The sequence below is a fragment of the Pezoporus flaviventris genome, unplaced genomic scaffold (genome assembly GCF_033815535.1).
Source record: "Pezoporus flaviventris isolate CSIRO_AGI_PZ_B2104156 unplaced genomic scaffold, CSIRO_AGI_Pfla_v1 ptg000057l, whole genome shotgun sequence".
NCBI classification, from domain to species: Eukaryota; Metazoa; Chordata; class Aves; order Psittaciformes; family Psittacidae; genus Pezoporus; species Pezoporus flaviventris.
In genome coordinates this window covers 2,100,572-2,110,488 of record NW_026892605.1, presented here as the reverse complement: position 1 = coordinate 2,110,488, position 9,917 = coordinate 2,100,572, and the positions used below count along the sequence as shown (strand labels likewise).

The 9,917-nt window shown below is 38.3% G+C and overlaps 1 protein-coding gene and 1 non-coding gene across 3 annotated transcripts; both read left to right on the top strand.

The window, feature by feature from the left end:
• Positions 1-1,306: 1,306 nt before the first annotated feature.
• Positions 1,307-5,903, top strand: GPX8 (glutathione peroxidase 8 (putative)). 2 transcript variants are annotated; one of them, XM_061469387.1, is made up of 3 exons: positions 1,318-1,609; positions 2,206-2,467; positions 5,138-5,896. In XM_061469387.1, exons 1-3 carry the CDS (start codon positions 1,403-1,405, stop codon positions 5,299-5,301), a joined length of 633 nt encoding a protein of 210 aa, XP_061325371.1. In that variant the 5' UTR covers positions 1,318-1,402; the 3' UTR covers positions 5,302-5,896. The 2 variants fall into 2 exon arrangements, with proteins under 2 accessions (XP_061325372.1, XP_061325371.1); XM_061469388.1 differs by lacking the exon at positions 2,206-2,467 and having other exon boundaries at positions 1,307-1,609; positions 5,138-5,903.
• On the top strand, positions 3,958-4,031 carry TRNAN-GUU (transfer RNA asparagine (anticodon GUU)). Its single transcript has one exon. It is a non-coding gene; the product is annotated as a tRNA-Asn (tRNA).
• Positions 5,904-9,917: the final 4,014 nt, after the last annotated feature.

Sequence of the window (9,917 nt, the reverse complement as noted above, 5' to 3'; positions counted from 1 at the left end):
CATGTCCAGGTCCCTCTGGAGACCATGGTCCCCCTGGAATCCCTCCCTTCTTACTTTCAAATTTATTCATAGAGCAATTTGTGTCAGAGAAATATAAAACATAAGAAATATATAAAACATAAGAATATATAAAAATTTGAAATTTAAGAAGCTAGGTAATATTGAACACAATATTTTGGTTTTTTTTAGACAGTTTTAAAGCAATGTTTTAGGTGAAAATAACTACAGTAAGGAAGCATGGGAAGTATAATAGGCTTCATTATTAGGTAGTATTAGGATCATTGTTAGTTACTCCAATAAATATTTATAATAGATAAAGTCCTTTTTAACCACTGAAATGATATTAGATGGCAATTACAAGCTGTTGAGACAGACACCAGAATCTTGCATGGGTTTTCTGAAATTAATCACATTCAAACTTGCTTTTCAAGTCAGCATGCAAGGAAGACAAAACAAAATCTTGAAAGCTGAGAGGAAGAAAGGAAATAGCAAATGAACAGAAAGAAAACGGGAAGAACTGAGTAAGGGAAGACATGAAGACAGAATATTTTTTTTCCCATAACTTGTTTGTTGTAACCACTACATGTTGATCTACCATCAGAAACTAAGGTCAACAGGCAAACATCTTTAACATGTACAATAAATGAAGACAGACAGAACACCAGACTTGGCTCTGAAGTTCAGAGTGTCTTTCACAATTGCATCAGCAGAACACCACTGGAGCTGTCTAGCTTATCATTGAAATTCTCAGCTAACTTATGCTTCTCTTGTGCAGACCTTCAGTCTTTTCATCTCAGCACAGCTAGTTGCCACTTATCCAGAACCAATAAGAAAAGCAACCTGTGTTCCATCATCACTCACACACACACCCTCCATTCAAAACCAAACAAACAGAAAACATCTTACTATCTTCTTATGCCAGCACATCAGCAAGGAGGTTTTCTTTGCTTGATGTACTGTAGAAAAGCTTTACAGGTGGTCCCCAAGCTCCTTGTCCAGGTCTCTCTGATAGCTGCTGAACCGCTCTGCCACGGACACCCAAGGGGCACAGGGGTTGCACTGGAGCTGAACTACAAACCAAGAGGTACCAGCAACTCTCAAGACAGCGTGTGGCAGACCAACATCAGTTTCCCACACAGATCAGTTAAACAGAGCACTCAGCATCCTTAGGTGATAGGAATACACTTATCTTTCATTTTGGCTTTGGATTTTATTTTTCTGCCCAGAGAGATTTCTGTTCTTTCCCCAGGAGCTCTGAAGCCCAGCAGAGGCACTGTAATATGAACCAGCCGCTGCTGCAACACAAGCAGCTTGCTCTTCCCAATCCGAACTGCGAGTTTCATATTTCAGCTCCTCCTTCGCATTCCAGGCCTGCCCAGGCTCCTCTCCAAAGATTCCGAAAATGGAGCCTCTCTCAACTACTTATCCTCTGAAATACTCAGTGCCCAAAGCCAGAGTCTTTGTTGTCTTTCTGTCAATGGTTTTGTGTACCGCCATTCTCTGCCTGCTGCAATTCAGATTTTTTAAAGCTAAAACCAAAGATTTTTATTCTTTCGAAGTCAAGGATTCACGAGGAAGGATCATTTCCTTGGAGAAGTACAGAGGGAAAGTAAGTTACGACTTTATTACATCTTCTCCTTGAATCTTTACTGAAAACGGGTATCCATTTGTAGGTAAACAAAAGTTTGGTCATGGGAAGTTTCAGCAAAGATTTGTGCTAAATTCCTGTTCTTCAAACAGTTACCTGGTAAGAATTTCTTTTGTTTTTTGTTTAGGACTGCTCCAGGAATTAAGCATTAGATGTAATAAGTCAAGAAAAATGGGGGAGTGGAGTGGTGTATTCTTTATTACAACTCAGTATAGCCTAACAATACAATTTGTGCGTTTTAACCTTGGTTAAGAATAGTAGCATGTTGTATCGAATTCTGAAAATTGATCTAGTAAATATGATTCTAGTGCCTGCCTTAAATATCTGCTTTTTTACATGCTTATATTAAAACAAAGCTGTAGGTTGAAGTTTTTATTGAATTTTTTTTTTTTAAATCTATCATCCTTAACAGTTTACTGAAATTATGATCAGACATACTGATACAGCTTTCTGGCAGGAACGATTATGTTAGTGGGAGATGCCATTTTAAAACTTAATTGTATCTCTACACAATCTCTAGGATTTTTTCTTACTCTTATAACTTTATTTCTCTAAAGGCAACTTTGGTTGTAAACGTGGCCAGTTACTGCCAGCACACAGACAAAAATTACATCGCACTGCAAGAACTATACAGAGAGTTTGGCCCCTCCCACTTCACGGTGCTGGCTTTTCCCTGCAACCAGTTCGGAGAATCAGAGCCTAGTTCAAGCCAGGAAATAGAGTCTTTTGCCAAAGGAAACTACGGAGTAACTTTCCCTGTTTTCCACAAAATCAAGATCCTAGGATCAGAAGCAGAGCCCGCGTTTAAATTTCTAATAGGTAACTGTTTTCTTTTACATATCAAGCATCCTGTAACCGTGGTATTCTCCAAAAAATTGTAGTCTGAGTTTGTTTGTTGGGAAACATCGTAGTCCACATAGTCAATGGAGAGAAACAGGCACTCACCATACAGTTCATCTATTTTCAATGTGGGTATCAAAAATACTGTCAGATGACTTGCACCCTGAAAGCATCCATTTCTCCTCACTGGTTATAAAAACAAGTTACTGTGTCCAGCCCAGCTAGAAACATACATTTTGTGGATGTATAAACTTGAGAGCAAAGAGTCCCATCTACAAAATCCCATTTCAAATTGTATAACTTTTGTTATAAAACAACTTTTTTATGGAGAAAAATCTAATTATGTAGGTCATAAAATTACAGAAAGATTTTTCATAAGCACATCCACATTAAAAAAACTCCTTTTCTAGCAGAGTAATATATCTACCTTTATGTAAACTGTATTGTAAAGCATATATACATTAGTTATATATAATCACTGATTTGCGAATTTCAGGACCCAAAAAACTCACTTGCACAGGTAATCCTGTTAACAGTAAATTCAGTCACTCAGAGCCTCATATTCTCACAAGCAAAATGAAACTCTCTTTAGTTGACCAAAGAGTTCATAGTCTCAAAGTCAACTTGAAAATCCTCTCTGAATTCTCCTAAGCTTTGGCCAGGTCTTTGAACCATACTAAATACTGACATACGAAATAAAGGATAATGAGAACATAATCCTTCTCTATCACATCATTTTAAAGAGAAAATAAGGTAGAAGGCTCAAGTCCATATTCCATCTCCCTGCCCCAAGACAGGATCACAGTTACTCAAATTAGTACGACAGCTGCTTTTCCAGACTATTACAGTAGTCAGATGAGAGATACTAAAACCTCCCAGTCTATTACAGGTGTTCACAGCTCCTCTTCTCAGAAAGTCATTCCACCATCTAAATGAAATCTTTCTTACACTGCTTAAGTCTATTGCTTCTTGCCATATCCTCTGTGATACCTAGCATGTACGTGAAAAATAATATCATTCGGGAGTCATTTAAGCAGTCACCGTTGTCACTGTAACTGTTTCTTCCTGCTTCCCCTTAGGCATGTCACCAAAGACCTCAGGTAAGGTGTCGTTGCTCTTGAATAGCCTGATGTCCAGTGGAATTATTGAATGCATGTTGGAGGTGCCTTTCTGTTCATTACAGAGGAGACTAAAGCACATAGGTACCAGCTGTGTGGGATGCATCTGGATTCTAACTACCAATCAGTATCAGACATTAACACTTAAGAAACAGAACAGCCATATGCACTCGGTTCTTGTTTGACATGCTGTTCACCCACAAGGAGGAGGAAGATCCTCTGGTACTTAAATATTTTGTAAAAAAGGCCTATCTTTTTCTGCATTTCTCTGCTTCACATGAAATTATTGTTCATCTTCAGTTAAAGAACCACCTGTTTTCTTCATGTAGCCATCTTGACAGTCAGAAGAGAGTCTCTGTGGTGCAACTGGTCAGCGCATTCGGCTGTTAACCGAAAGGCTGGTGGTTCAAGCCCACCCAGGGGTGGGTTCTGCTTTCCCTGCCCATGGCAGCGGGGTGGAACTAGGTGACTTTTAGTGTCCTTTCCAACCCAAACTATTCTATGAGCCTAAGATTGAGCATTTTCATGCTACACCCCCTTGTGACAGTGACTGCTAGCTACTATTTGTTCACCACTGTCAGATAGTCCAGTGCAAAAAGAATCCCCTGGCAGCATAAATCCCAGGGCTTTTACACAACTGCTTCTTGTTTCTGTCATAGCAGTAAGTCATTTTGTTGGGTAAAGTTTGTGGCCTCACCTTTCCTCAAATAATGTCCAGCTTCCTACATGTCTGTACTTTTTATATTCATATGAGTTGATGAACAATGAAGACTATACAGAGACTGGGTTGCTTCAAACTGATACAACAACTCAGTAAAGATAAAATTACTAGCTGGGCCAAAGCCTCCAAGACATGAGCTTTACTATACCCATTTGCTTGCCATGATGTTCCCTTACAGTCATAACTACATTACAAATGTAGTACAATGGGAAAATTCAACCCATTGATTCCAAGAATCAGTGTAGGATTCAGTATTGTTACCCACTGGACACATTTCCCCATCAAAATCTCCTGGAGTTTTCTCCTAGTTTTTCTCTCAGAGAGATTTCCCTCCAAACCTGTAAGACCCTCCAAAGACAAAGCCTCTTCTAGGAGCCACGTAGTTTATGGATAGCCCCTTGATCTCAGAAATTATCTTACTTGGTATTCATCCTAGCAAAGATACTGGTAAAGTTTTGCCTAATGGGATTGAAGGAGTCAAGCCATCACCAGAGTGACTTCCTGCTCCCATTTAATTTCCCCTAAACCAGCATAAAACTGGGGATTCCCAAAATGAGCATTCAGACCTCTTATTATCCTCCCTAGGAAACAGAGCATAGTAGAAGTAGGAGCTCTTTATCAATTTCACAATGAGGGGAGAACATAATTTGCTTCCCACTTTTCAGATCGTTAACACCAACCACTAAACCCATGCCCAGACTACTATCAGAGAACAAGGTGGGATTACTTCAACATAGTTTTAGAATCACTGAGAGCAATGAAACAATTACAAGTGTAAGTCACTAAAATGATCTGATGCCATTCTTACAGATTCTTCAAAGAAAGAGCCTCGATGGAATTTCTGGAAATACCTTGTCAGCCCTGAAGGTAAAGTCGTGAAATTCTGGAGACCTGAAGAGCCTATAGAAAATGTCAAGCCAGAAGTAGCATCATTAGTTAGACAGATTATCGTGAAAAAAAGAGAAGACCTATGAAAAAGCCATTTATGCGGTAAATCCATTCAACAACAGGGGTACACAGCCTTACTACATTCCTGGAAAATGCTGCTAGAAGCTAAAGCATCAGGTGATTTTACTTCGCTTTGATGATAGTATTTTCAGCTATACTATGTCTATTAATGTTGGACTGGTTCATGTAATGGCCTTGAGAACCATGGGAGTCTACCAAGAATAGCAAGACACTCAGTACCTTGCAGGGATGGACCTTGAAATTGCATAAAGTTTTGAATGTTTCTTTACATTACTGACAGTAGCTAATTAAAGTCACCAAGAGCAGGGAGATAGCTAAAAAGAAGAGGAATTGTTGATGAATTACTCAGTATTTGCACAGAAGAGTTTTGTTTCTCATCTACCGGGAACAAATAGATTTTGATATTCCATTAACACATAAATGCCCTGACTGAAACACATGGGGCCAGATCCATCACATCAGGGTTTTTAGAAACAAATGCAACTGAAGATACTAGCTTTGCGTATCTTCTCAGGAAAGATGAGTGAATTGTAAAGCTGTCAACTTAGTTGTAAAAAAGTGTACATAGAAAATAAAATTATGAAAAGAAAAAGGAAAAATTGCAAAAATATTTCCTTGCCTGCTTTGTATTTTGATTAATTTTACATTTCACCTTTACAGCAGCACCTTTAACGTCTTTAGCCTTCTGCATACATTTGCACTGCAGTAGAGCAGCTTGGCTATGAGCTGGATCCCCAGCCTCCTGACCTGGATGAAAGCAGGGCCTGTGTGAATACATACAAATGGGTGCTCACAGGAAGATTCAAGGGGCAACAATCATCAACAGTCAGACATCCTTCTATCTTGCATCTCTGGAATGAACCAGTCCTTCAGTAAAGGTAGAAGAAGGGGCTGAAAGTTCATGCCTTAAGCCCCACTCTTCTCAACTTGTAGTCTCCCCAGTCCTGCATGTAACCGCAAACCCATTTCCAGCTCTGTTCCACTGTTCTATTTCAAACTGCCAAGTGCTTTGATTTATCTTTTGATGAATACAGACAGAAAGTTGAAATAAGGAACTTCATTCCAGCTGTCCAGGTCTTAAAGGAAGCCTGAGAGAAAATAGAGGAAACAGCATCTCAAAGGGGTTTTTCTATATGAAAAAGGACTGGAAACATTAACACTGTTCTCTTGAAAATCTAAGTGACTGAAAATACCCAAAGTGCTTCAAAACATTTTCCAATAAAGATAGCCACATAACTGAATTTAAAAGGTGAGAAATTCAGAAGCAATTTTAAAAAGGGTATTTTCTCATTCATCTGTGAAATTCATGGAGAATTTCACAGGAAGCCTCTGAAGGATAAGGACATAAACAGTTTAAAAAGAATGAGTAATGATACTGATGTGGAGGATTAAACAGTCACCCTCAGTAAGATAAGCATCATTTTGGAAGGAAGGTCAAACCTTATGCATGACAATTTTATCCACTCTAACTTTCAGAGATCAGCAGAGGCCTACATAAGGGTCTAGTTAGTCCAACTGTGCCTATTGCTGGTGGTTTAGACCAACCTCTGAACTGTTTGCTCACAGGTTTCTACACCCAATCAGTCAAAACAGCTCCTGCTTTTACACTGAGGTTCTGTGTTTCACTCCTGTTTTCTTGTGCATGTATAGTTCCAGCCTTGGGAACATGTAGTGGAAGGTGTCAGGTGATTTTTGTCACATGTCCCTGCTGCTTTGATGGAGTAGGAAGGAAACAGAAATGTGCATTCTCTCCCCTCACTGGCAGCAGTCTATCCCATAGAACTAAGTGGCAGGACACCATGTTGTTCCCGTAAGTGGTGGATGATATCTTTACTTGAAAAAATGTATGTGACTAAAACATGCACATCCATTCATGTGCACTACTATATCTCCCTGTTTTTTGTATCACTGAGTAAAAATGGGTAGTTATAAAGAAATGTTGGGTGCTGTTAGTGGAACACCTGAAAAATAATATATTTTAGTCCTGTTATTGCCTGAGCGTATTACTCAACATACAGGAAATTTCACCCAAGTTCTTGAAATACCCTATTGAGAGATAAACTGTGCAGTATCATTTTCTCATTTGGAAGGGATCAGGAAGGAAGGGAGTGTGCACACCTTGCTTGCAATTCACTCACTGAGGCTCACATCCTATTTTTCACAGGGCATGCTGTAATGTCAAATAACTCAGTGCCAGCATTGAGATCAAATATCTTTCCTGATATTCAGAAATAGCATGGGATATTAGCAAAAGAGTGGACATGATTATTTAACTCCCTGCTTCCTGAATTACTTTTACTTTAGATTTCTAGAAAAGGAAGGTTTTGCCTGAGGAAACAGTCACTAAATGTCTTATTTTACTGTTTGATCAAAATCTACTACAACCATCTTCTGTAGAAATTTGAATATAGGTACCATTGAGTCTTGAATCTACACAGAGTTTAAGTTTTTCAGTTTTTCAAACTGTAAGCTCAGTACGTTTCTATTACTTATTCTTCATGAGACGTACCAGCTTTTCCAATGTAATATTTAGGGCAGATCACTGATAAACTTGTCACTTCTTCCTTAAAATGAAGTTAACAGTTAAAAAAGGGTAAAAATAAAACAGGCATCTTTGCCAGCCAAATCTACACAGACTTGGAAAGGGGAATAAATAAAATGAAAGATAGAACACCGTTATACAAGCACACATTTATCTATAGTTGAAAGTCAACAAAGTAATACGAATACATGTTTTTATAAATGTCCATTTACAATTTATGTAGGGTGTATCTTATAAAAAATACTAAACTACAAACACTATAAACAAATTAAAACCTGTTTATTAGATTCTTAAATAATCTCACCAATTTAAGATTAAACTGCCCAAACCTGAAACTCTTACTTAATACTTACATAATTTATTAACTTCTTCAGAAGCCAGTCAGATTAGGTGTACAGGTACATCAAATACAGTCACAGTTACTTTTTTACCCTTGTTCACTCAGTTTGTATAACCTAGAAGAGCTCCTTTCAGTCAGGGGAATTAGGCAGGCACTGGGCCCAATACTACCTTTAAGGATCAGATGATATATTTCTCAAACCAGTGTATTTATTGTAACAGTATTTATGATAACATTCTTGTCTCAACAGTGATGTGGTAATGTGGCAGTGTAATCAGTTGCTGGTGTATGTAGAACAGCTACTAAGTACACTGCCTAACCACCACGCACAGCAGCAGGATCACCCCAGTTCTTTGGACCATCACAAACAGTGATGCTATTTCTCTTCCTATGACACCTGCACTTTGCAAGGCACATATGGCAGCACCCAGATACAGCAAGTAATAACAAGTTTCTTTTTAATTTTTCAAAGTGCCTGAAGTGCTGGGATGAGGATAGAAGTAACACTCAGTTACCTGTGGCAGCATGACAGAAGCTTGCAGTGTAACATCAGTCAAAGGATCAGTGTATTTATGTCCCTTATCCTTCCAAGGTATAATATTATGTCCTATTCAGATTGTGTCTCCTGGTTAGTGAGACTATGTGCATGTCTGTTTACAAATGTATTGCTGTTCACAAATTAAGTTATTCTGAGAAGCAAGAGGAGAAGAAAAACTCTAAAAGGTGACTTGTATTTTTTTCTTTTCTCTAATATAGAATGGAAAGGTAATTATTTTTCAGATATAGCATTCAGGAAGTTATTTTAAGCCTTTCCAGCATCTATTTACTCAGTAAACCAAACTTTAAAACTCTTGTGACTTTTTAACTGTTCTTCTTTTGCTTCAAGAAAATTTCTATAGCTTAAAATTGTTTCAAATGTTTGAATTATTTATGTTTCAGGGACTTACAAACTTCCTGTTACCTTGGTAGCTAAAAGCAGATGAAAATCAGAGACTAAATCAACTAGAAATTCTCACAATTCTTTGGATGATAGTGGATAACAGAAACACAAGATACCACTATAATACCAAAAATAAGCCTGACAGTCAAAAAATTAGGTGGACCCAAAAGATTCCTAATGCAGAAGTAGTAGCTCTCCATTGCAATGATCAAGGTATGTGGAAAAGGATAGCAACTGCATGTTAGCTGATGTCAGAATTTTAACCAGCTAACATACACTGCCATCCCATCACACACAAACACACCACCTGCATTCCCAGAAATTAGACCCCTACCACATTCCAAAGTGATTGGCTGTTCCTTTAAACAGTGATGAGCTGGCTCTGCAGCTGGTGACAGTGCAGCAGTGACTGCTCCATTCAGATACAGCAGCCAGCTAGCAACACATTGCCTACCAGACACAGAATCCCTGCAGAGCAAGATGTGTCATGAAATAACATGCCTGGAAACATCTCTTATTTTCTACCTAAATTCAGCATTGCTCATTGTTTTGAAGCTGACGTTTCACATATATGCACAAGTTCAAGCAGTAAATATTGTCATGAAATATATTGCACAGATAAGTTTCTGATTCAAAAAAACAGAAGTAATAGTTAAAACCTATGTGCAGTATGACTAGAATCAGATCCCAGACTATCCAAAAAGAACTGAATAGCATTGCAAAGAGTTTCCTGCCTCGGTTTTACCAGCACCAATATAGCATGTTATCTCCACAAGTTAATTAGTATCACATATACTTA